General features: G+C 42.9%; 1 protein-coding gene across 3 annotated transcripts in view; it reads left to right on the top strand.

The window, feature by feature from the left end:
- The window catches only part of LOC143982349 (transcription elongation factor A protein 2-like), an 82,812-nt gene that overhangs the window by 22,969 nt on the left and 31,913 nt on the right, over positions 1 to 27,930 (top strand). For all 3 annotated transcript variants that reach the window (XM_077480985.1, XM_077480984.1, XM_077480987.1), the window contains exons 2-6: positions 3,186 to 3,248; positions 4,551 to 4,656; positions 5,368 to 5,440; positions 10,883 to 10,930; positions 13,323 to 13,388. In XM_077480985.1, the coding sequence (XP_077337111.1) occupies positions 3,186 to 3,248; positions 4,551 to 4,656; positions 5,368 to 5,440; positions 10,883 to 10,930; positions 13,323 to 13,388 (356 nt within the window). The remainder of the gene's footprint in view (positions 1 to 3,185; positions 3,249 to 4,550; positions 4,657 to 5,367; positions 5,441 to 10,882; positions 10,931 to 13,322; positions 13,389 to 27,930) is intronic.

Below are 27,930 nucleotides of genomic sequence, written 5' to 3'. Positions count from 1 at the left end.
CCTAATCACCCCCTAGCAACGCCACTGCCCCAATGTGAAGAGAATTGATGCAGAGAGCATTGTATGTTTTTGAAACTTTAAAAACAGCTTCATACACTGTGGAAATAGTGAACTATACTCTCTAGGAACAATTCTCAGGTCTCCATTGTGATCAGTGAGAGGGAGGTTTTGACCGGGTACCTGTGGGCCCTGTTTTTTGCTGGAGTGTGGGTAAGCAGTCTTGATCTGTAATCCTTTAACCCCCCTCGCCCAACATATCTTTTTTATTGTTTCAATTAATACGTCTTATTGTTGTGGAATTTTATATATATATATATATATATATATATATATATATATATATATATATATATATATATATATATATATATATCTTTTTCAGATGTATTTCCTGATGAAGCGGTTAAACCGCAAAACTAGTAGAAATAACTTGCCATCTGTAAATTTTATGGAATTACCCTGATGTTGCCTTTGTATTAATAAATTTCATTGAATTTTAACTTGTTTATTAAAATCTTTTTGTAATTGTTTAAATTGTACCGAGCTAGTCCGCTTGCCTTTTTTTGTACTTGATGGGTCTTGGTTGGGGTCCAGACTCTCAAACCCCTAGTGTGATCAGTGAGTTGTAGATACAATAATAAAAGCATAAATAATATAATTAACGCTAACTCTAATGCCCCGTATACATGATCAGACATTGATCGGACATTTCGAAATCCATGTTTTTTTTCCAACGGATGTTGGCTCAAACTTGTCTTGCATACACACGGTCACACAAATCTTGTTGGAAATTCCGAACGTCAAGAGCGCGATGAAGTACAAGACGTATGACAAGCCGAGAAAAATTAAGTTCAATAGCCAGTGCGGCTCTTCTGCTTGATTCCGAGCATGCATGGAACTTTGTGCGTCGGAATTGTGTACACACGATCGGAATTTACGACAACAGATTTTGTTGTCGGAAAATTTGAGATCCAGATCTCAAATTTTGTGTGACAGAAATTCCGATGGAAAATGTCCGATGGAGCCTACACAAAATCGGAATTTCCGACAACAAGCTCCGATCGAACATTTTCCTTCGGAAAATCTGACCGTGTGTACGGGGCATTACAATGCATTGGTGAACACGCTAAAACTTGCCAAACACATATAGATTTGTTCTGTTCAGCCCACATAATAGATTCCTCTATCAATACTAGCAGCATGGATGGTTGCATGAAATTCCCGTTTTGGTCATTTTTATGCCCTAAACTGGTGGTGCTGACTGTCAGAATACCCAAGCAGTGCCGACACCTGAATGAATGCAGGTATTGTTTGAATGAACATTTTCCACCTGGCTCCTTTGGCAAAAGTGGACATTGCTGTGCAGAGTCCATGTTTGTGTAACTTTAATAATCTGTTTTGCATTATTCTACAGTAAATACATGTGTATTTTAATTTGTATTCTTCACCAAAGAACCATTTATAAGACCATATTTAAATTTATAAGAGGGAGAAAAGAATTATGGATTGTTGGAACACTATCACCTTTCTGTAGTGGAAAGGAGGATAATGCCGCGTACACACGATCGGACTTTCTGGCGGACTTGGTCAATTCCATTGTGTGTGGGCTCCAGCGGACTTTTTCTTCCCCAAAGTCCGGCAGACCTAGATTTAAAACATGTTTTAAATCTTTCCGCTGAAAGTCCGCCAGACCCAGTTCCTGTCGGGAAGTCCAATCGTCTGTATGCTGGTCCGACAGACCAACTACGACGCAACGGTAACTACAGCACCTGCCCGCGAGAATGGTTCTCGGATACAGGGTACTGTACACCAGGCGTGGGGGTCCCCCCAAAATCCATACCAGACCCTTATCTGAGCATGCAGCCCGGCCATTCAGGAAAGGGGTGGGGAGGAGCGAGCGCCCCCCCCCCCCCGAACCGTACCAGGCCGCATGCCCTCAACATGGGGGGGGTTAGTGCTTTGGGGAAGGGGGGCACCCTGCGGCTGCCCTACCCCAAAGCACCTTGTGTTGATGAGGACAAGGGCCTCTTCCCGACAACCCTTGGCGTTGGTTGTTGGGGTCTACGGGTGGGGGGCTTATCAGAATCCGGGAGCTTTAATAAGGGGGCCCTCAGATCCCGGCCCCCCACTCTATGTGAATGAGTATGGGGTACATCATACCCCTACCCATTCACCTGGGGGAAAATGTGTCAATAAAAAAAACACACTACACAGGTTTTTAAAGTCGTTTATTAGATAGCACCGGGGGTCTTCTTCCGACTTTGGGGGTCTTCTTCTGACTTGTCCGCGCTTTCCATTTCTTCTCGCCGGGCTTTCTCCTTCGTCATCGCTGTTGCCGTCTTCTTCTTCTTCCGTCTTCAGTTCTTCCGATGTTGACACAATGCTCTGTCCCGCTGTAATACCGTGGACACAGTACACGGCAAATTATATAGGCATAAGGGGCGGAGTCATCGGGTGATGTCATCCAGTGACTCCGCCCTTTATGATGTCACGGCCACGGGGCATGCTGGGACTGGGACGTCATAAGGGACGGGGTCACCAGGTGGCATCACTCGGTGACTCCGCCCCTTTGGCTATATAAGTCGCCGTGCACCGTGTCCACGGCATTACAGCAGGAGAGAGCGTTGTGCCAACATCGGAAGAACAGAAGAAGGAAGAAGAAGAAGAAGACAGCGACATCGACGATGAAGGAGAAAGCCAGGCTCCTCCGCTACATTATCCTCTTTTCCACTTATTTTCCTAAAGTATATACAATGTACCTGGACAATTACTAACTTGTTTTCTAAAATTACTGATAGTACATACATATATATACAGTATGTTATACTTGTAATCCAGTGATTGGATAACAAATGTGTCTTACCTGAAATTAAGGTAACCTGTACTGAGGCATTGGCCCCTATTTGCCAGCACTGACATGGAAGAAGTCTGTTTTAAATTTCACTATAAATGTCTAAACTTTGTATCAGGTCACTCACTCAAAGTCAACTAGGAAACCAGGACTGTATTTACTAAAATGTCACTTATAGACCAATGCCTAATGCCTGTATCTCTATTCATAAAGGTTTTTGTTTAATCACTTATAGAGACACTGACTCAGCAGCCTTGCATATCTCCATGCTTTTATTGTTTTGGTTCTCACTTCCACATTACACTGTCACATATTTATACTATATATTCTTTAGGATCGAATTCTGGATCTCCTAAAGGAACTGCAGAGATTTCCTGTGACAGTCCCCCTTCTTCGGGTAAGAATGGCTCCTGCTTCCAGGTCAGAGGCATGCTCAGATCAGTAAGGATTTGCTAGAACCCTAATGTGGTATAGGTTAAAGTAAAACCAAAATCTCCTGTATCACAATCTAAACAAGTACCAAAAAAGTTATGTTTTCAACAAGACCAATGGTCAAAATCCTTGCTATTCCCCTTACCCTCAGTCTTGGAACTTCCGCTCATTAGATCTGTATTAGAGCAAGCAGAATGTCATCATGCTACTGCTTGATCTAGTAAGCGGGACCCTGGCATCAGACTTTAGGCCTGACCCACCCACTTCCATTGTGCTTTTTGAGGGAAGGGCCAGGAAACCTCTAGCATGTCCTGCCCATCACAGCCACACACTGTAATGCTGCCCATTCACAGAAGATATTTCCATTCCATCATGGAAAGTGTAGTTTGCAATTGCAGGGCTTTTCAGAGAGTGAATGTGCTGTACCTGCCTCTCTGATCCCTCCTCCAAGTCCAGCAAGCAATGCCAGATTTATAAGGGGGCAAAAGAGAAAATTGCCTCGGGCCCCTCTGTCAGAAGGGGCCCTCTGCCAGAGGAAGCCCTAGACTTCCAATATAAAATAAATGAAAATAATTCTTTCTGGACACTTCAGTAGTGTGTTTGTTGAGGAAATTATACAGTTTGTAGCCTTTACCAAGCTCCGGTCATGTCCCGCTCTATCTTAACAGGCAGTTTTATTACATAATGAAGGGCTTGCTGATACCTTTCCAGGTAGCTCTTAGAATATATTTGAGCATGATGGTCACTAGTTGTTTGGTAGAAAGGTTGTTCAGCAAATTAACACTGATAAAATATTATCTGAGAACCACAATGACCCATGAAAGAATAAGTGCTCTGAACCTACTGGCTCTCAATAGCAGTGTCCTCAAGATAATGCAATTTGATGAGTTAGGCATCCCATAGATTATGCCATTTTCTTTTTTTCCATCATGGGAGGAACTCAATAAAATCACTTGATTCTCCAATCAACACAGGTAACGTTGATGGGGAAATGTCTCCCGCAGCACTATTCTGTTCTCACGGGGGGGAGGGGGGTTATGGGAAGCCTTCCCAGCCAGCAGAACACAATAATTTCTTCTAGTGGCTATAGTTGCCAGCAGTAATCGCATATGTGAAAAATCTGACAGGCTGGTTGTATCCAGGTCGTTAGATGGATCGACTTTGCTACAACCAACCTGCCCATAGATGGATCAGATTTAATGCTTGATGGGGTTATTTTCTGTTTTTACAAATCTGACTAGACTGCAGTTTTCCTTTCCATCCTCAGATCACAAAGATTGGGGTCACTGTAAACAAGTTAAAGAAACACAACAAGGACCACCACATTGTAGAACTTGCCAAAGTCATAATTAGGGATTGGAAGAAACTACTCGGTAAGTGGGTACTGTAATGAAAGAAAAAACATCTGCAGGTATATATGCAAGTTACAATAATACACCACTGGTCTTTTACCCACATTGTGTAAATATTCTTAGAGAAGATTGTGGTCTGGTGGTTAAAAATTGGTCTGTTGGTGTGCAGTCAGACTGCCTAGATGGTATCATGCGCATGCTCCTCTAGACTGTCAGTTCTTCTCTTTCTTCTAATTCAGAATTATTTGTTTCTTAGAATAAAGAAAACTGGGAATGGGATTGTGTTTTAGCTAGGTCATAACTGCAGGTTGTGCAACAGTGACAGAGTCTATGGTATTAGTCAGTCCAATCACAAGTATTACTTCTTATTACCTGACAGACATGCGCTCATTCTTTACAGAATTAGCTAGCATTTAAAGTGTATGCCATAAGAGGAATGCGTGTTCCGGCATTGGACATCCGGGACACAGTCTGGATCCACAGGATGCAGGGATTTTGTTGAAATCCTAGGACGGTTCAGCAGAATCCGGGACAATTGGAGGTATGCTTTTCCTTAGTTACAATTCCATATTTTATCAGAGAAGGGACAGATATTCTCAGGTTTTGTAGTACAAAGATAAATGACATGGAAACAATTAGCTGACTTTGTACATTCTTCTACTTTCATGGTGATTTTTTCCTCTTTCCTGTATCCTTGATATATTTGCTGTTTTCCTATGTTTTTTCCACCAGAATCCTCATACAAGAGTAATGGTTCCTCTGTTCCTGTGGTCAAGCAATCTCTTGACAAGACTGAGCCTACAAGGTAAATGTCAAAATGCCACAGAACTGCTTCTATTGTGCAAAGGTGTCTAGGCTTCTCAGTTTTGTTCCTTATTCTTCCTTTGAATAATTTTCCATTGCTGACATTTCCAATTATGCACAATGAAAGAAGAAAAAAGTTGCACTGAAAGACGTTAGTGCAGTAATAAATATTAATGAGGAGGCTGTCGTTAGAATAGAGCCTTGTATGAGTAAGCTGTGATCTGTATTTGTAAGCTAATTCTGATGATTCTACATCAAAGACTGATTTAATTTTTAAAGATGCACAGCTATTTACCCATGGAAGCTTAGGGACAATGAACCATGCTACCTATATATAAATTATGACAGAATCATGCAATTACAGAATGCATCATATTTTACTAGTCTATACTGAATTAATTGTAAGGTATTAAGTTACTGTTTACACTCAAAGATAATAAAGTGTCTCTACATATAATAATCGGTCTCAGTTTTGTTTTTTTAAAGCTTTAGTCAAATGTCTGGATAGCATGGGGAAAACAAACTGTCATATAATGACCAAATTCAAACAATGAAATCACATGACAACTTCTACAATCTCACATGGGTCGATATCTAAACAGATATCTCCAGGTTTAATAAGCTGTTTACTGCCTATACAATCATTACACACAGTTGAAATCCAGAAACAATGATGTCAGGACTCTAATGAGAGCTGGTTTATTGACTGACTTCTAGAAAAGAGTCAACTGATATTGTAGTGTCAATGCCTATGCCCATGCAATGCAGCAAATACATTTTTTGCTAATTGTTGGCATTGCTTTTTATGGTGTAGGGGGCAATTGGGAGGGGAATTATTATTGGGGCCCGCACCCAGGTCACAGAATAATTGTTTACTTGTTCCAGGCCAATGACTTACAAAGCAAACATAAGATAACATCACAATTGCAAGAGGGTTTTTTTTTTTACATATCCTGCTAACAGATGACGTTCCTGTTTTCATTGGTTACATCCTATCTGCTTTATTGTAAAAATCCTGTTGTTTACAAAGCTCAGTAGCACAAGCTGAAATGTACATGCAACTGAATGAATCAAAATAGTAAATCAGTCCTCTCTATGCCTCTCCCTGCAAACACCTCCTTCTGCGCTTTTAATAAAATGAAAGATGTCCTGAAAGGGAACAACTATTGCTGTTCCCTAAGTTTAGATAACCCAAAGTGCTCTGTGAATTCAATATTAACAAATAATTTGCGTATTACTGATTCTCTACTTATATTTAATAAACTAGTTTACAATATTTTAAAAATAAATATGCTTAAAAAATAAAATAATACAGAAATACTACTGGGAAAGCCAACTGTCCAGAATAGCAGACTGGAATATTCATCCAATGCTCAAGAATTGGGTGCCACTTAAGCGTACATTCTCTGAAATTCCTTTACATACCTGACCTAGAATCAAGAAAATCCATATCCCCAAAACACTCAACAAACACCCATGAATAAAAGTGACCTTTCAAACCTTGTGACCTTTCAAACAAAAATGTGGACCTCTTTACCTATTGAAACCCCCTAACCCCCTTGAGATTTAGACCGAAACTTCCGCCAGGAATGTCTGACCTTCCTTAACACTTGGTTGATAAAACCATTCCTTCCTGCTCTAACCTTACTTACTCTACAAAAACTACAAGACCTTACCCAAATAGGCAACATCTCACAGTGGTAATACTTACAGATAAGATACTTCCTTGCCCCAGAAAGCTGATGTACTGTACTAGGCACATTACAAATCTAACAGTTCACTTAGTCCTACATATATTCAAGCTTATTACAGAACTACACACCAAATGGAGACTCCGCAGTTGTAGTCAGGATCAGAGACCTAGATTTTCCCTACCAGAGAAAAGCTGGTAATACATGAACACAATCCTTATAAAGGGTTCCATCAATGTCAATATACAATAAACAAACTTTGTAGTAGATGGTACTGCTCATCAGATTTGCTACATAATATATCCAAATTAGGGGCATCCTGATCAATATTTGGTGGACCTGCCCTCAGATCCAGCCTTTCTAGCCCCAGGTACATCAATTGACCAAAAACATCTGTGGCCATGACCTCCTCTTCTACCCAGCTTTATTTCTGTAACATCATTCAACCATGCCAATCTCCACATATAAACATTTCCTTCCGCTCCACTTAAGTAATGCTGCCAAAATGGTAATAGCAAGATTTTGGAAAACTACTAATGTGCTGGAAAATAAAGACTGGTTCCGATTGATAGGCCACATGGCAGAAATGGAAGAGTTGATACACATCAGCAACTACAACGTGACCCCATACATTAAAATGTTCTTTAATCTAACCAACACATACAAACAAATTATGCATTTTAGAACCAATTCAGCTCCTCCTAAATGAGGGGAAAACCTAGACATGAAGTCCTTAACCCACTCAATATACATAGGCTAATACCTACTTACAGGAACTACTAACACATCGATCACTTAGGCCTCTCACCATAAAAACCTTATTATGGCACATCTCTTATTTCATGCTCTTCCCCTACCCCTGCCCAACCCCCCCAAAACCCTCTCCCAAAACCCCTTTAGTACCCTATTAACCACGCCAATTTCTAGATTACCACAAACAGCAATGCTTCCACCTTGGCACCCAAGCTCCTTCCAATCACTCCAAATCCACTCCTAAATTGCTACCTGTCTTTCCTATCCCCAGCATACTTTTTATATTTCCAGTAGCCTGAACACCCTCTACTACCACCAAGAACATATCCATATGGAACTACCACCCTTTATCTCTAGTCATACTGTATGTGGTTATTGCCCTCAGAGATGTAAGCCATGCAATCATCTACAGTTGCCTGTGTTAACCTAAAGCCGCGTACACACGTAGCCGTCTGTCCGACGTACTTAGTCTGGCGGACTTTCCGAACGGGCTACTTGCCCACACACGGCACTTTTTCAGCGGACTAATACGGCGTACTAAGTCCGCCGTACTATCCGCCCTACTTTTGAAATGAACGGACTCGCCCACACACGCGGAGGAAAGTCCGCTCATTTCGAGCACGTCTCCAGGTAGGCGGGGCCCGCGAAGGATACGTCGCTGGCCCCGCCGCCTGGTATGGACTTAAAGGGGAACCCCAACGCCGAAAAAAATCGGCGTGGGGGTCCCCCCAAAGTCCACAACAGACCCTTGTCCGAGCACGCTACCCGGCCGGCCAGGAAAGGAGGGGCGAGCGAGCGCCCCCCTCCTGAGCCGTACCAGGCCGCGTGCCCTCAACATGGGGGGTGCCTTGGGGAAGGGGGGGCCGCACGGCCCCCCTTACCCCAAAGCACCTTGTCCCCATGTTGATGAGGACAAGAGCCTCTTCCCGACAACCCTTTCCGTTGGTTGTCGGGGTCTGCGGGCGGGGGGCTTATCGGAATCCGGGAGCCCCCTTTAATAAGGGGGCCCCCGGATACCGGCCCCCCACCCTATGTGAATGAGTATGGGGTACAATGTACCCCTACCCATTCACCTGTAAAATAAAGTACAAAAAAACCACAACACACAAGATAAAATAATTTATTGCACAGCTCCGGGGGTCTTCCGTCTTCGGGGGTCTTCTCGCCGTACTCCTCCGCTATCTTCTTGTAGCTCTTTTACTAGTGGAGGAGCCCGGCATTCTTCTTCGTCGCCGCGGCCTCTTCTTCCGACTTCGGGGGTCTTGTCCCCCTCTTCGGTTCTTCTGCCGGGCCACTGCGCCTTCTTATAGCTATTTTACAGGCGGTGGCCCGGTCTTCTGTCGCCGCCGCCGCCGCCGCCTTCCGTTCTTCTTCTTCTTCTCCTGGAGATGTTGACTCGACGTTCTCTCCGGCCGCAATGCCAGGGACACGCTGTGCTGCGACTTGGGTTGATGTCACATGGGTTGGTGTCACATGGTGACCCCGCCCCCTTACGATGTCACAGTTCCGGAGGATGCTGGGACTGTCGCCATGTGACATCAACCCATGTGACCAACCCATGTGACATCAACCCATGTGACACCGCCCCTTGTCCCTATATAAGTCGCAGCGCAGCGCGTCCCTGGCATTGCGGCCGGAGAGAACGTCGAGTCAACATCTCCAGGAGAAGAAGAAGAAGAAGAACGGAAGGCGGCGGCGGCGACAGAAGACCGGGCCACCGCCTGTAAAAGAGCTATAAGAAGGCACGGTGGCCCGGCAGAAGAACCGAAGACAGGGACAAGACCCCCGAAGTCGGAAGAAGAGGCCGCGGCGACGAAGAAAAATGCCGGGCTCCTCCGCTAGTAAAAGAGCTACAAGAAGATAGCGGAGGAGTCCGGCGAGAAGACCCCCGAAGACGGAAGACCCCCGGAGCTGTGCAATAAATTATTTTATCTTGTGTGTTGTGTTTTTTTTTGTACTTTATTTTACAGGTGAATGGGTAGGGGTACATTGTACCCCATACTCATTCACATAGGGTGGGGGGCCGGTATCCGGGGGCTCCCTTATTAAAGGGGGCTCCCAGATTCCGATAAGCCCCCCCGCCCGCAGACCCCGACAACCAACGGCCAGGGTTGTCGGGAAGAGGCCCTTGTCCTCATCAACAGGGGGACAAGGTGCTTTGGGGTGGGGGGCCGCGTGGCCCCCCCTTCCCCAAGGCACCCCCCATGTTGAGGGCACGCGGCCTGGTACGGCTCAGGAGGGGGGGCGCTCGTAGCGTGCTCGGACAAGGGTCTGTTGTGGACTTTGGGGGGACACCCACGCCGATTTTTTTCAGTGTTGGGGTTCCCCTTTAAGTCCATACCAGGCGGCGGGGCCAGCAACGTCTCCTTCGTGGGCCCCCTCCTACCTGGAGACCCGCTCGAAATGAGCGGACTTTTCTCCGGGCGGGAAAAGTCTGTTCATTTCAAAAGTACGACGGACTGGCATACACACGGCCGGATTGTCCGCCGAAATGCGAGTCCAGCGGGAAGATTGGAGTGTAAAACTACATTCTAAGTCCGCCGTACTTTCGGGTCAAAAAAGTATGCCGGAGGCTACACACGGGGGGATTGTTTGGCGGACTTGAGTTTGACGGACTTTTCCACCCGCTTGTTTGATCGTGTGTATGCGGCATAAGAAATATTGTTTTCCATACATAATGCTGTAATGTCTATCATAACCCAAATAGTCTTTATGGCTGTACTTTCTAATTTAAAACCAATAAAAATGACTTGCAATAAATAAATTGATTAAACATTTTTTACTCAATGCCATTACAGTTTCCTTTTAGTAAACATTCCATGAGAGAGATTCAACTTGGTATAGGAAGGCCTGGATTCATATGTCAATGCCAAACTTTGAAAGGAAATAATTTTCCCATTTTGATATGTAGAAACATTCACAGTATGTATGTAAAACATGAGCTAATTTTCAGTTTTTTTTAAAGTTTAACAATATATTTTTTATGCCTTGGTCACCAGCGGGCATCCTTCATCTGCACATAAGAAGCCACATCCAACCAAAGAAAGGTAATTATTTCACTTCAGTGTTTTTTTACTACAATCATATACAAATAATTGTTTATAGAGGTCCCTCTAATTAATTGTATAGCCAAGGCTGTACTGGTAAAAGATGAAAAACATTGTTATTGCTAAGTGTTAATACTGAAGCAGAAAAGGTGCCTTCACAGTATATATTTATGAAGCACCCTGCAACAACCTGTACCAGCTTCCTTCTATAAATGAGTTTCATAACCATGCAGGCTAGAAGGTTAAGAATAAGCTAATATTACATTAGAAATAGCTGAATTGTGATTAGACAGTTTTTTTTTTCTCATTTATATAATACTATTTACTTGTGGTCAATTTTTTTTAAATATAAATGATTGTTCATCTCCATATAGCCCTTCCATTCCCCAATTCAAATTTAATTATTCATTGTGTAAACAAATACCTTTTAGTGATGTGCCAAAGAAAGAAATTAGTCCTCGATTCCCAAATAAGTAATGACTATCTATTACAAAAATCGTGATATTGTTACATTCCAAAGGGAAACAGTTTTGGGTCATCACATTCGACCTTTCCTCAAGCTAATAATTGCATATACAAAACGACAACATTAGTTATGACCCCAAATACTATATAGGGAGCTGGCAAAACAGAGCATGTAAAAAGAAACTTTTAAATAAGCAATAACCACTTATTAAATAGTTGGGATTTACCATCAAACATTATAAATAAATAAGTATTTCCTCTACCATCAGTCCAATTTGCAGCTGATTATGACCTCTCTATGTGATACAAAAGCAAAGTGTTTATTTTTACCTGAAATCTTCCATTATTGATTTTCAGGAGTTCAGTGGCCCAGTGGGGAAAATGATAATTAGATTTTCTACTAACCACATTTCCTTCTGCTTAAAGTTACTCATTAGAATTCTGTTTGTCCTTTGACCTATAAACTGAATCAATATATTGCTTGACTATTGCCTAAATTTTGCAAAACAGTCAATGTTACTTCAGCTAGTATACATTTAATACAATCTTCATAAAAATATATTTACTCTAAATAATACCATATGCACAAAAGTAATGTCTCATCTAAAACTATACCCCACTTAATGCTTATTTAAAAAGCAAAAGATACAATAAGCATTAATTGACTACATTTTCAAGAAATCAATTTTCTATTACAGCTAGGAAGCTGTATATGGATAGTTAATACAATGCATGCTATACAAAAAGAATACAAGGAAAAAAGGACTTACTGTAAGTATATCTGAAGTTCGTATCTAATGAATCTAATGAAGCAAAATATGAAGAGTAGAATAAAACAGTGACAACAAAAAATGTAATTCAATATATTTCTTTTTATTTCAACTTTGTATTTGACAAAATGATAAAACGAACTTCTGCTGATCACAGACAAAACAATTTTCCAAGTATTTTACAAACAATGAAACATTGAAAGCAAACAAAATGTTACAATGAAATTAAAATGTGTACATTATTCCACATTCTAAAACATATTTTTACCAAGGTGTTCATTGTTCACTATTGTAGAAAACTATCTTTACAAATCCCAAGGTCATGGAAATCATTTATGTAAATAGAAAAGAGAAAAGATTTAATTTTTCCATGTGCTAAAATGTACTGAAAATCATTTAGGTCAGGACCCAGAAAAAATACAATATTAATCGCTGTTGGTGGTTATCAATATTTTAGAGAAGTGCCATATATTGAACATTTCAGTGTACTGGATGAAATATTCCAACATAACAAAGTAATAGCAAAAAATAAGGTGATTTTTTTAGGCATCAAACAAGTCAGACAATAATTAACAACATCATATTTATTAAGTCAGAAAAAGTTTTGCTGCCTCTTTTATGGTCCACCATAAAAGTGGCAGAAAAATGTTTTCTGTTTATTTGCTGGCTCTTAGCCACAATTCTGGAAGCATTAATTAATTTGCTGGCTTTTCGATGGATGCATGGCCTGTGTATCTGTGCTTCTAGTTGTATGATTTTTCAACATATAAAAACACAATCGGTGTCAGTTTTATATATTGTTTCTATTTATTTTAACAAATTCATGGGAATGTGAGAAGTTACTGCAGCTGACAGTGAAATTTATGTATATTCTTTGATGGTTGCTGATGAAGATTTGTATCAAGAACTGAAATTCGTCCGGGTTTACATGCATCTTTATGTCTATCTTTATGTGTGGTTTTTATCTATTGATTATGGACCAAGTCATTTTCTGCAATTTTACATGCATAGTGTTTTGCAGATTTTAATAATGTGGCATAATAAATATGTTATTGTTTGACTTGTTTGGTGCCTAAAAAATCCCTTATTCTTTGCTATTACTTTCTTATATTTTATGAAAGATACATAACCAAATTTGACATTCTTTTGTCATTTAGTGCTTCTTCAGATGTCCCTCGGTCCCCAAGCCTGCAATCTCCTGTAAAGGATCCAAAACAAAAAAAGTAAGCATACTAAGCAAAAGCCTTAAAATATTTAAGATGGGTTATCATCAAATCATAAGTGTTTTTTTTTTTGTTTGTTTGTTTTTTGCTGAAAAGGCCATCATAGAGATGTCTTCACTGGGATAAGTATTCATGCAGTCCCCAATTGATTTTATGCACATATTTACAGGTCATCACTTTTTTCTTAATTGTTTCAATACATATATCAGTATTGCCCCCATCTCTTTTGGGGTCACTTCACACATATTTTTTCACATACCGTATATACTCGAGTATAGGCCGACCCGAGTATAAGCCGAGGCCCCCAATTTACCCCCAAAAAACTGGGAAACCTATTGACTCGTGTATAAGCCGAGGGTGAGATATGCCTGTCCATCCCTGTGTGTGTGTCCATCCATCCATCCATCCCTGTGTGTGTGTCCATCCATCCATCCATCCCTGTGTGTGTGTGTGTCCATCCATCCATCCATCCCTGTGTGTGTGTGTGTGTCCATCCATCCATCCATCCATCCCTGTGTGTGTGTCCATCCGTGTGTGTGTGTGTGTGTGTGTGTGTGTGTGTGTGTGTGTGTGTGTGTGTGAGGCCTTGTGTGTCCAGCCTACCTGTGTCCCCAGCCTCCGTCCGGTCCCGAGCCTCCGTCCGGTCCCGTCCGGTCCGGTCCCGTCCCGTCCCGAGACTCCGTCCGGTCCGGTCCCGTCCCGTCCCGAGACTCCGTCCGGTCCCGTCCCGTCCCGTCCCGAGCCGAGCCGAGCCGAGCCTCCGTCCGGTCCCGTCCCAGGATCACCGCTCTTCGTCGGCGCCCATTTTCCTGTTCAAATGCCGCGCCTCCCTGTCTGTGATAGGCGGAACACAATTTCCCAGCAGTCTGTGTTCCGCCTATCACGGCCATCCTTTCATCCTCGTCCGTAGTACGAGGATGAGCGGATGTCCGTGATAGGCGGAACACAGGCTGCTGGGAAATTCAGTGTTCCGCCTATCACAGGCGAAGGCGGAGCCGGAGGCGCGGCTTTTGAATTAGAATAGAATGGCCGCTGTCTGTCTGCTCGACACGCTGATCGAGCAGGCAGACAGCGATGACTCGAGTATAAGCCGAGGGGGGCACTTTCAGCCTCAAAAAAGAGGCTGAAAATCTCGGCTTATACTCGAGTATATACGGTAGGTGTACACACATGTTTGTATTACTTTAAGAGTCACATATATATAAGTTGGGCGCTTACACTTTATTTTTGACATCATAGAGTTGTAGACCCAAGCCTCAGAGTCACTTATCCAAAACAAGCATGCAGCAAATGAAAGTCAGAGAAAAGTCAGAATTTTTCATCTCTGTGTATTTGTTTTGGGTCAATGACTTAGAAATTCCTGAAGCCAAAGTACTAAGAACTCTTGAAGCCAAGCAAAATGGGAATATAATTCACCGTTACTACCACTCACTGGAACACATTTTTTTTACCGGGGAAAGAAACACTATTTAGATATTGGATAAAATATAAAAATGCACAATGAAAAGATATTATGAAAAGAGAAGAAATATGCACAATTAAGGCACAAAAGGGGAATATTTTTGATAGATGAATGGCACTACTATCAGTTAATTCCTGAGAGGTGGTTTGAGTAGGCTTTTGATTGGGTTGATAAGATATAAGAACAGCTTCTGATAAAGGTAGCCTGATATATATTTTAAGACTGTGTTAATCTTATTCCTAGATATTTTAGTTCTGTTTTCTGCAATGTAAATGGGAATTCCTTTTGTAAAACTTGCTCATCTTTCTTATTCACATTAATATTCAAAATCTATGACTTTGAGGAGTTCATTTTTAGAATTGATAACTCGCCATAATATTTTAATAATTTAATTTGATTTGGTAGCATTGTTCTAGGGCTGGAAATATAGAGCAGAATATCATCCACTTATGCCACCACCTTATGTTCCTATTCTCCAATCCTCACTCCTCTTATATCTACACTGTTCCGGAGGGTTGCCAACAGAGGTTCCAATGACAGGGTAAACAGCAGGTGGAAGAGGACACCCCTACCTTGTACCATTAAATAATTAAAAAGGTTGAGATAGGGTCCCATTAATCCTTATTGCCGCCATTGGATGTTTATATAGTGTTTTTATCCAGTGAATCATTTTGGGCCTATCCCTATTACCGCTAATGCAGTTATCATGAATCCCCAGTCTACCCTGTCTAATGCTTTTTCAGCATCTATTGACAGGAATAGAAATAAGAATTTTAGTTTTTTGTAAGAGAAGCAATGTTGTCACCCCATTGTCTCTCCCTTCCCTTCCTGGGGTAAACCCAACTTGATTTGTATGTATCTACTCCAGCAGCAGGCCTTTCATCCTAGTGGCTAGAATGTTAGCATATGACTTGTATCTACATTTAACAGTGATATTAGTCTGCAACTGAAGCACTGAGTTATAGCTTTACCCTCTTTAGGTATTCATCTTTGTGTTATATGTGTGGACACCTACTATGAGGAATTTATAAAAATGTTTGTTTCAAGGACATCTAAAAATAAAAAAATAAAAAAAATAACTTCTAGGGTATATCTTTTTTAACTTTATATCTTTATTAATTTCTTTTTCAATTCAAAACAACTCATACAACCTTCCAATAAAAGACCAATAATAACACAATACCTGTTTACATATCCCTCACCCCTCCTTCCCTTCCTACATTCATCACCTTCCCCACTCATACACTCCCATTCATCATACTTCCTTCTTACTAAGAGGTACCTTCATTCATCATTTTTACATACCATTCCCTCCATATCTTATCGAATTTTTTAATACCCCCTTGTCTCGTGTATGCTACTCTCTCTTTAAGGATAACCCTATTCATATTTTGCACCCACTCTCCGCTCGTAGGGGGTGTGGCAGATTGCCATTTCTGGGCTATGAGTTTTCTAGCCTGAAAGAGACACCTTACTTTGGCTAGATTACTATCCTTAGGGTCACTACTCCCCTTGATCCATCCCAATACACATCCCATCGGTTCCATTTCTACTGCCTTCTCAAAGACCCTACTAACTATTGTCACAACCTCCCTCCAGTACCGATGTAGCTTGGGGCATCTCCAAAACATGTGGATCATGTCTCCTTCTGTCCTTCCACATCTAGGACATGCTGCATCACTCCTTCTACCAAATTGAGCCAGCCTCTTAGGGGTGTAATACGCTCTATACAATAAAAGTAGATGTGAGAACTTTTGAGATGGAGAAATGGACACCCATGGTGCCACCTCAAGGATCCTCTCCCATTGATCTTCCGAGATGTCACCCACATCGGACTCCCATTTTTTCCTGTTTTTTTTACTCTGTTTTTTTTCCTGGAATTTCTTACACAACTCCACATACACTTTAGATATTAAACCTTTCCCTGATTTAGCTTGCAGTATGTCCTCTATTATGGGTATCTCACTCCATACTATTACTGTCCCCTGGAACTGTTTATTCAGAGCATGCCTGATCTGCAAGTATCTAAAAAAGGACTTTTTCGGAATTAGAAACTGGTTCCTTAACTCTTGGAATTGTTTCATTCTGCCATTCCGATAAATCTGATGTACAAAGTGTATACCCCTTCTTTCCCATTCCCTTACTTGTCCTATTTTTAAAACCTCTTCCAACTTATTATTTGCCCATAAGGGGGAGTATTCCGTAAATCCCCCATAACCCAGTATTCTTTTGGTTGTCTTCCACACCTTTATCATTAATCCTAGGGTAGGGACATCCCGTGTGAATGCCCCTGCCTCTAATGCTACTACTAATGACCTTCCGAGGAATTGTTCGAGAGGAGATCCCTTTTTCCACCCCCCTCTCTCCACTTCTTCTCCTGCCAAGTGTTGTAGCTGAGCTGCTATGAAGTAATTCAACGGGTGTGGGAGCGCAATTCCCCCCCCCCCCGTTACTTGGAAGTTGCAGAGTCTTTAACCCAATGCGTGCTCGTCCCCCCTTCCACGTCAGTTCTCTAAATATGGAGTCTATCTTATGGAACCAGTCCTTATATATCCATACTGGAGAATTGTGTAATATATAGAGAAGTTGCGGCAAAAGAATCATTTTGATAAGATTACATCGACCCGCTACTGAAAGTGGTAATTTCTTCCATATCTTAATTTTTTGTTTAAATTTGAATAGCAGTGGAACCAAATTATTTATCACATATTGCTTAGGGTCTTTAGAGATGCAGATACCCAGATATTTCATCTTACTCACTATCTGAATATGTGCAGCTTCACATGGTAGGGGGCTATCTAATGGATCTATAGGCAGTATGCAGGATTTGTCCCAGTTTATTTTTAGGCCCGCCAGATGTCCAAAATTGGTAATTCTATACATCACTTCCCCTATTGAATGTTGAACATCTCCAAGAAGCAAAAGGAGATCATCTGTGAATAATACTACTTTTTCTTCTTCCTCCCCTCTCCTAAAACCTTTTATCCTCATATTTGATCTCAGGGATATAGCCAAAGGCTCGATCGCCATAGCGAACAAGAGGGGGGACAGGGGACACCCCTGCCTCGTACCTCTCTTCAGTCGGATCCCAGCTGAGCTCTCGTTGTTGACTCTAATCCTTGCTTCCGGACATCTATATAACATTTTAACCCATTTTATGAATACCGGGCCCACTTTATATTCTCTCAAGACTCTCCACAGATAACTCCACTCTAGTGAATCAAAGGCTTTAGCAGCGTCTAGGGATAAAACAGCTCTCTGGCCATCTCCATCCACTGGTATCTGGAGGTTCAAAAAAACCCGTCTTATATTTGTACTTGTGGATCTCCCAGGAATAAATCCTGATTGATCAGGATGAATAATTTTCCCTATCACTCCGTTCAATCTATTTGCCAAGACCTTAGCTAGGATCTTTACATCCAGATTCAACAGGGAGATAGGTCTATATGATGAGGGGGCAAGAGGGTCCTTGTTTTCCTTTGGCAACACTATTATATTTGATTCTCTCATTGAGGGAGGTAGTTCTCCTGCTTCTAACGCCCAATTAAGGACTTTTAGGAGCTCAGGGATTAATACCTCACCAAAGTGACGATAAACCTCCACCGGAAGGCCATCTGGGCCTTTCTGACCTGCCATTTCTTGTACTATACGCCGAATCTCTTCGATCGTTATAGGACCATCTAGCATATCCCCATCTTCTTTCGAAAGCTGGGGAATAGCTAGCGGGCTGAAGAATCTATCCATTTCCTCCCTCATCTCGGCCTGGTTGGATTGATATAGGTCCTCATAATACGCTCTAAATCTCTCTAAAATATCTGATTTATTAGTGTATATCCTACCTTCTGCCATACTAATCCTTGGTACCATGGACGGAGCAGAATTTGTTTTCACCAGGTATGCTAGCATCCGACCTACCCTTTCCCCTTCTCCAAATACTAGTTGTTTCTGAAATAAAAATTTATTTTCGGCCTTCTCCAGCATTATATGACGATATTCCTGCTGCGCTTTTATCCATTTTCCCTGGTTATCTAATGTTGGGTTTTTAATATACTGAATTTCTAAATTTACCACACTCCTTGAGGCATTCTCTTCCCTTTCCCCAAACTGTTTTTTGATTTTAGACATCTGTTGTATTAAAAGACCTCGGAGGTAGGCCTTTAATGCATCCCATACCATCCCTGACGGAGCTGAACCTGTGTTCAAATTTATGAATTCTTTAAGTGAGCTCAATACTTCCTTTGGTTCCCTCATAAGCTCCAACCAGGTAGGGCTGAATCTCCACCCTTTTTGCTGGCTTCTCTCTCCTATATCCAAGAAGCTCTTTATTGCTGAGTGGTCCGATAGGCTTCTTGGCATATAGCTTATTTTTTTTATTAGTGCTACCGCTTCGTCGTTCCCCATAATCATATCTATCCTTGACAGGGTTGAATATGTGGTGGAAAGACACGAGAAGGTTCGAGATTTTGGATTCTGGAGTCTCCAGAGGTCCTTCAAACCCATTTCTCCCAAGAACTGCGACAAGCGGCTCTCACTTATACCCCTTTGCTGAGCCCTCTCATTAGGGAATCTATCCAATATTTTGTCCATGACCATATTGAAATCTCCCATTAATATCAGTGGGACTTCCGGTTTGTCCAACACAAATTCAACCAGGTCATATAGAATATCCATAGTGGATGGTGGTGGTATGTAAACATTGGCCAAAATCAAAGTCTTTCCCTCTAAAATACCATATAGAAAAATATACCTTCCTTGTTCATCGATCTTCACCTGGAGGCAGTTGAATGAAACCCCTCTTTTAATAAAAATACTAACCCCCCTAGAAAAGGAGGTATGGCACGAATGGTATTGAATATGGCATTCCCCCCACCCCAACTGTGTAGTAGTGTTTTTTGTAAAATGTGTCTCCTGGAGAAAAAGAAGCATTACTCCGTGAGACCTAGCTGATAGCTTAACTGCCATCCTCTTCTTCAGGTCCCCCATCCCTCTAACATTCCAAGAGTATAAAGTAAGACCTCTCCCCTCTAATACAGTGCGTTCACTCATTACTAATTATAGTGCCAATACCTAAAAACTAGTGTGTATAACTCATCTTTGTTATTCCCTTTAATATGGTAGGCCTTCAACCATTGTTTCCTAATAGGTGGATGTCCTCGTGACCCTCCTTTGTTATTCTCTCAAACTTTAAACACCATAAAACTTCTTTCTCTCCACCCATACCATTCTCCTTTCTCACACACTTCTCCCATTGCCTCTTTAGGCATCACCTGGGGCCTTCTTCTGTGACCTTCCCATACACACCTTGCCTGTGAATCACTCCACATTTTTTACTTAAACCTTATTACCTACCCACCCCCCCACCCCGCCCCTCCCCTCCCCCCAAAAAACTCCAAACAAGAATGTTGCCCCATATGACTGATACAGGAGGTGAGCACCCCGCCGCCCCCTCCAACCAGAGGGGGAACATGCGTGACCCTCCCCTCCCTCAGCTCTCCCTCCCCTTTCCTCTCCTTTTTCCCAAACAAAACAGCCTACACCAAAAGAGGATTACATTTGAGCCCACATTCCTCCCCCCCCCCTCCCCAATAGCATGGGGGGGGGGGGGGGGAAAGGGGAAAAAAAACCCAAAAAGTCCATCACTACTAAGGTCTCCGGGGGTGGGACTCCAACCACTCCTCCACGCCTCCAGGATTGTCAAAAATTATGGTCCCTTCAGGGGCATTTATCCGTAATCTTGCTGGGTATAATAACGCATACGCCATGTCCATTTGGCGGAGCTTCCTTTTAACTTCCCCAAATTTAGCCCTCCTTCTTTGAAGGTCTGGGGAGTAGTTCGGGAAGATCGACACACGCGAACCATTATATACGATCTTCCCCCTCTCCCTAGCTTTACGGGTGATAGTCTCTTTATCCTTAAAAAACAGTAACTTGGCCAGAAATGGTCTTGGAGGGGCACCCATCTGTGGGGGTCTTGAGGGGACTCTGTGTGCCCTTTCAATAGAGAACAATGAAGAAAAAGTGTCCTGACCAAACATATCCCTGAGCCATTTCTCCAGGAAGGCTATAGAATCTGAACCTTCACAGTTTTCTGGCAGGCCTACTATCCGAATGTTCTTCCTCCTCATCCTGTTCTCCATTTCGTCTAATTTGTTATCCTGTTTTGTTAGCTGTTCTTGCATTAACCTGAATTCCCTTATCGAGGGGGCCAGATCATCTTCAACCCGGCCCAACCGCTCCTCAAGGGCTGTGGTCCTATCCTGGATCCTTTGAATATCCTGTCTAGTATGCGATAATTCCTCCTGAATAGAGATGAGTTGGGTGCTCATTCCTCCCAGGGATTCTCTACAGAGGTTGACTGCCATCAGAACCGCCCTTAATGTTGGCTCCGGTTCTGGTTCAAGTCCCCCCTGCAGACCCTCCTCCAATGAGCCAGTTACCCCCTCTAAACTCACATCCTTGGCTTGACCCTCAGAGTCAGCTCTTCCCTCCTTTTCCTCCAAAGCCATTTGAGACTGGCTTGGCCCTTGGCTTTTCCTGGTGCCTTTGATACCTGATAACCTGTTAGCTTGGGGTTGCTGTCCTTGTTGCGGACCCTTTGGGGGAGTCTGACTAGGCCCCTGACCTGGGTTATGGGCATACTTTTCTAATTTTGCGGCTGCAGCTGCTTGACTGGCTTTAGTCGCTCGGTGCGATGGCATGGTAACTTTATTTTACTCCAAAATAGTATCCCCAGAATATATATGTATGTTTGATTTCTCTCTCACCCTAGGGTGAGAAAAAAGAAAGGGGTCCTAGGAATAGGAGAGCACACACGGCACAAAATGGCACTTTATACAAATTATACCATAACTTCTAAAATTCCCAAAAAGATCCAGACAGTTCCAGCTCCAGCCTATCTAAATGGCCTATATAGGCTGCCACTTCAGAGCAGGTTAAAGTCCTTTTAAGGAAAGGATTTTCATTTCCCAATACTCTTATAAGCAGGACGTTCTTAGATTTGAGTGTTGAGGCATAAAAACAGCTTCATACAGGGGAGATTTACACGGAAAAGATTGATGGCAGGCTCTCTCGTCCGGGGGCGGGAGAAAAGGAGAACCACAGGGTGGAAAGGCACATACTGCACAGTTTTGCACTCTATACTGCAAACTCTGAGCTATGCCGAGACCTCGGTATCTCCTGTTCCAACCGCTACATTTAAATGTATAAACAGGCACTTTAAAGCAAGTAAAGAGTCTCTTCCAAGAAAGGATTTTACAGTTCTCAATATTCTCATCAGCAAAAAGTTCTTTCAGGGTTATTGCAGTAAGGAAACAACTAGCAGGAAGGTTTACACGCGGTAGTGGTTAATAAAAATGATCCATCTTCCTTCTCCTGTATACAATATCTTAATCACAGATCGCATAGCAGTTCAGACTCACCACCCTGCATGGCAGTATTTACTCTCACCAGTTCCTTGCGTTTGTCTGAGTGGTATCTCCCATTGTATCACTCCCCTGCTGCACGTAACTGAAGTGTAGTCTCCACCTCCCCTCATTGATCTCGTTCTCCAGAGCCCAATCCAAGGTTTCAGTGGCAGTCAGAGAGGGAGCCTGCCCACCTCCATCGAAACTCCTCTTTCACTGCTGCATAACGTGGGGGTAAGCAGAGGGGGATGCCTGTTCATCCGATCAGCTGGGCGCCGCTCTCCGTGTCCATCATCCGACCTGTTAGCAGCAGAAAGGGTCGGCGGGTCAGCGAGGAGAGACGCCGCTCGTTGCGGTACACTACCAGCGTGGAGGGGAGAGCGAGGCGAGACGCCCGTTCACTCACACATGCACACCTTCCTCGTTCTCCATCCGGTCACGCCCCCCAACCTTTAATAATCTTTTCAACTTCTAGGGTATATCTACTTCCATTGCTGCAATGAATGGATGATTTACCCTGTTTGTGCTGTAAATTACAAGAACAAACACTGAAACAAGCATAATAATTAGTAAAAGCAACATTTGCTAAGCGATTATTGATTATGAATTTTGTCAGGAAAACAAGGTTGTTGTACAATAAAATGCATTTCTTGGTGTTCACTTGGTGTTCATCTTCTTTCGAAAGCTGGGGAATAGCTAGCGGGCTGAAGAATCTATCCATTTCCTCCCTCATCTCGGCCTGGTTGGATTGATATAGGTCCTCATAATACGCTCTAAATCTCTCTAAAATATCTGATTTATTAGTGTATATCCTACCTTCTGCCATACTAATCCTTGGTACCATGGATGGAGCAGAATTTGTTTTCACCAGGTATGCTAGCATCCGACCTACCCTTTCCCCTTCTCCAAATACTAGTTGTTTCTGAAATAAAAATTTATTTTCGGCCTTCTCCAGCATTATATGACGATATTCCTGCTGCGCTTTTATCCATTTTCCCTGGTTATCTAATGTTGGGTTTTTAATATACTGAATTTCTAAATTTACCACACTCCTTGAGGCATTCTCTTCCCTTTCCCCAAACTATTTTTTGATTTTAGACATCTGTTGTATTAAAAGACCTCGGAGGTAGGCCTTTAATGCATCCCATACCATCCCTGTCGGAGCTGAACCTGTGTTCAAATTTTTGAATTCTTTAAGTGAGCTCAATACTTCCTTTGGTTCCCTCATAAGCTCCAACCAGGTAGGGCTGAATCTCCACCCTTTTTGCTGGCTTCTCTCTCCTATATCCAAGAAGCTCTTTATTGCTGAGTGGTCCGATAGGCTTCTTGGCATATAGCTTATTTTTTTTATTAGTGCTACCGCCTCGTCGTTCCCCATAATCATATCTATCCTTGACAGGGTTGAATATGTGGTGGAAAGACACGAGAAGGTTCGAGATTTTGGATTCTGGAGTCTCCAGAGGTCCTTCAAACCCATTTCTCCCAAGAACTGCGACAAGCGGCTCTCACTTATACCCCTTTGCTGAGCCCTCTCATTAGGGAATCTATCCAATATTTTGTCCATGACCATATTGAAATCTCCCATTAATATCAGTGGGACTTCCGGTTTGTCCAACACAAATTCAACCAGGTCATATAGAATATCCATAGTGGATGGTGGTGGTATGTAAACATTGGCCAAAATCAAAGTCTTTCCCTCTAAAATACCATATAGAAAAATATACCTTCCTTGTTCATCGATCTTCACCTGGAGGCAGTTGAATGAAACCCCTCTTTTAATAAAAATACTAACCCCCCTAGAAAAGGAGGTATGGCACGAATGGTATTGAATATGGCATTCCCCCCACCCCAACTGTGTAGTAGTGTTTTTTGTAAAATGTGTCTCCTGGAGAAAAAGAAGCATTACTCCGTGAGACCTAGCTGATAGCTTAACTGCCATCCTCTTCTTCAGGTCCCCCATCCCTCTAACATTCCAAGAGTATAAAGTAAGACCTCTCCCCTCTAATACAGTGCGTTCACTCATTACTAATTATAGTGCCAATACCTAAAAACTAGTGTGTATAACTCATCTTTGTTATTCCCTTTAATATGGTAGGCCTTCAACCATTGTTTCCTAATAGGTGGATGTCCTCGTGACCCTCCTTTGTTATTCTCTCTTGTGTAATACATTTTTGCCCTTTGTTTTATTATAAATAATTGTGCTCTATATAGTGCTCTACTCACAAAGATAAACCTCTTCCATACTTCTCCCACCTGCCAATCAAACTTTAAACACCATAAAACTTCTTTCTCTCCACCCATACCATTCTCCTTTCTCACACACTTCTCCCATTGCCTCTTTAGGCATCACCTGGGGCCTTCTTCTGTGACCTTCCCATACACACCTTGCCTGTGAATCACTCCACATTTTTTACTTAAACCTTATTACCTACCCACCCCCCCACCCCGCCCCTCCCCTCCCCCCAAAAAACTCCAAACAAGAATGTTGCCCCATATGACTGATACAGGAGGTGAGCACCCCGCCGCCCCCTCCAACCAGAGGGGGAACATGCGTGACCCTCCCCTCCCTCAGCTCTCCCTCCCCTTTCCTCTCCTTTTTCCCAAACAAAACAGCCTACACCAAAAGAGGATTACATTTGAGCCCACATTCCTCCCCCCCCCCTCCCCAATAGCATAGGGGGGGGGGGGTGGGGGGAAAAAGGGGAAAAAAAAACCAAAAAGTCCATCACTACTAAGGTCTCCGGGGGTGGGACTCCAACCACTCCTCCACGCGTCCAGGATTGTCAAAAATTATGGTCCCTTCAGGGGCATTTATCCGTAATCTTGCTGGGTATAATAACGCATACGCCATGTCCATTTGGCGGAGCTTCCTTTTAACTTCCCCAAATTTAGCCCTCCTTCTTTGAAGGTCTGTGGAGTAGTCCGGGAAGATCGACACACGCGAACCATTATATACGATCTTCCCCCTCTCCCTAGCTTTACGGGTGATAGTCTCTTTATCCTTAAAAAACAGTAACTTGGCCAGAAATGGTCTTGGAGGGGCACCCATCTGTGGGGGTCTTGAGGGGACTCTGTGTGCCCTTTCAATAGAGAACAATGAAGAAAAAGTGTCCTGACCAAACATATCCCTGAGCCATTTCTCCAGGAAGGCTATAGAATCTGAACCTTCACAGTTTTCTGGCAGGCCTACTATCCGAATGTTCTTCCTCCTCATCCTGTTCTCCATTTCGTCTAATTTGTTATCCTGTTTTGTTAGCTGTTCTTGCATTAACCTGAATTCCCTTATCGAGGGGGCCAGATCATCTTCAACCCGGCCCAACCGCTCCTCAAGGGCTGTGGTCCTATCCTGGATCCTTTGAATATCCTGTCTAATATGCGATAATTCCTCCTGAATAGAGATGAGTTGGGTGCTCATTCCTCCCAGGGATTCTCTACAGAGGTTGACTGCCATCAGAACCTCCCTTAATGTTGGCTCCGGTTCTGGTTCAAGTCCCCCCTGCAGACCCTCCTCCAATGAGCCAGTTACCCCCTCTAAACTCACATCCTTGGCTTGACCCTCAGAGTCAGCTCTTCCCTCCTTTTCCTCCAAAGCCATTTGAGACTGGCTTGGCCCTTGGCTTTTCCTGGTGCCTTTGATACCTGATAACCTGTTAGCTTGGGGTTGCTGTCCTTGTTGCGGACCCTTTGGGGGAGTCTGACTAGGCCCCTGACCTGGGTTATGGGCATACTTTTCTAATTTTGCGGCTGCAGCTGCTTGACTGGCTTTAGTCGCTCGGTGCGATGGCATGGTAACTTTATTTTACTCCAAAATAGTATCCCCAGAATATATATGTATGTTTGATTTCTCTCTCACCCTAGGGTGAGAAAAAAGAAAGGGGTCCTAGGAATAGGAGAGCACACACGGCACAAAATGGCACTTTATACAAATTATACCATAACTTCTAAAATTCCCAAAAAGATCAAGACAGTTCCAGCTCCAGCCTATCTAAATGGCCTATATAGGCTGCCACTTCAGAGCAGGTTAAAGTCCTTTTAAGGAAAGGATTTTCATTTCCCAATACTCTTATAAGCAGGACGTTCTTAGATTTGAGTGTTGAGGCATAAAAACAGCTTCATACAGGGGAGATTTACACGGAAAAGATTGATGGCAGGCTCTCTCGTCCGGGGGCGGGAGAAAAGGAGAACCACAGGGTGGAAAGGCACATACTGCACAGTTTTGCACTCTATACTGCAAACTCTGAGCTATGCCGAGACCTCGGTATCTCCTGTTCCAACCGCTACATTTAAATGTATAAACAGGCACTTTAAAGAGTCTCTTCCAAGAAAGGATTTTACAGTTCTCAATATTCTCATCAGCAAAAAGTTCTTTCAGGGTTATTGCAGTAAGGAAACAACTAGCAGGAAGGTTTACACGCGGTAGTGGTTAATAAAAATGATCCATCTTCCTTCTCCTGTATACAATATCTTAATCACAGATCGCATAGCAGTTCAGACTCACCACCCTGCATGGCAGTATTTACTCTCACCAGTTCCTTGCGTTTGTCTGAGTGGTATCTCCCATTGTATCACTCCCCTGCTGCACGTAACTGAAGTGTAGTCTCCACCTCCCCTCATTGATCTCGTTCTCCAGAGCCCAATCCAAGGTTTCAGTGGCAGTCAGAGAGGGAGCCTGCCCACCTCCATCGAAACTCCTCTTTCACTGCTGCATAACGTGGGGGTAAGCAGAGGGGGATGCCTGTTCATCCGATCAGCTGGGCGCCGCTCTCCGTGTCCATCATCCGACCTGTTAGCAGCAGAAAGGGTCGGCGGGTCAGCGAGGAGAGACGCCGCTCGTTGCGGTACACTACCAGCGTGGAGGGGAGAGCGAGGCGAGACGCCCGCTCACTCACACATGCACACCTTCCTCGTTCTCCATCCGGTCACGCCCCCCAACCTTTAATAATCTTTTCAACTTCTAGGGTATATCTACTTCCATTGCTGCAATGAATGGATGATTTACCCTGTTTGTGCTGTAAATTACAAGAACAAACACTGAAACAAGCATAATAATTAGTAAAAGCAACATTTGCTAAGCGATTATTGATTATGAATTTTGTCAGGAAAACAAGGTTGTTGTACAATAAAATGCATTTCTTGGTGTTCACTAAGGGCGCAGGATTCAGTTGTTTTGAGAAAATTGGGTTTTGCAGCTGCCACCAGGAGGTTTATGCTGGCAAACAGGTCAGCCTCTGCATAACCCTGCCCCTAACCATCATGCTTAGGTTTTGTGAACACAGGGTCAATAAACATAGAGGGGTGTACCATGTACAGATTGACAAAATCCACTGAGAGATCGAACAGATGTGGAAATCTTACTACAAAGACACCAAAATAAATAAATGCCAGAGCAGGGCTACATGAAAGATAAGGGGAGCAAATACAAAAATCACCACTATGAAGGAAAGGCTTCAAGAAAGACTCTGGCGATCCAGAGCAGGGCAGGGCACTAAAGGGAGATTGCTTTGTGAATGAATAAATTATGGACCCCAAGAATGTAGAGGACAACCAAGCAACCAACATAAGGAAAAACTGGTGAGAGAGCAATTGTTAAGTGGTCAACAAAGAAAGAATGTTTGTAAAGTAAAGACCAAAGTCTAGGATACCTAGAGAGATCCAAAATATTACATACCTCTCAAGA

This window comes from Lithobates pipiens, unplaced genomic scaffold (genome assembly GCF_037356315.1).
Source record: "Lithobates pipiens isolate NorthernLeopardFrog02 unplaced genomic scaffold, aLitPip1_a1.2 Scaffold_16, whole genome shotgun sequence".
NCBI lineage: Eukaryota > Metazoa > Chordata > Amphibia > Anura > Ranidae > Lithobates > Lithobates pipiens.
Note: the sequence above shows the minus strand (reverse complement) of the source record. Positions and strands in the feature narration are given on the sequence as shown.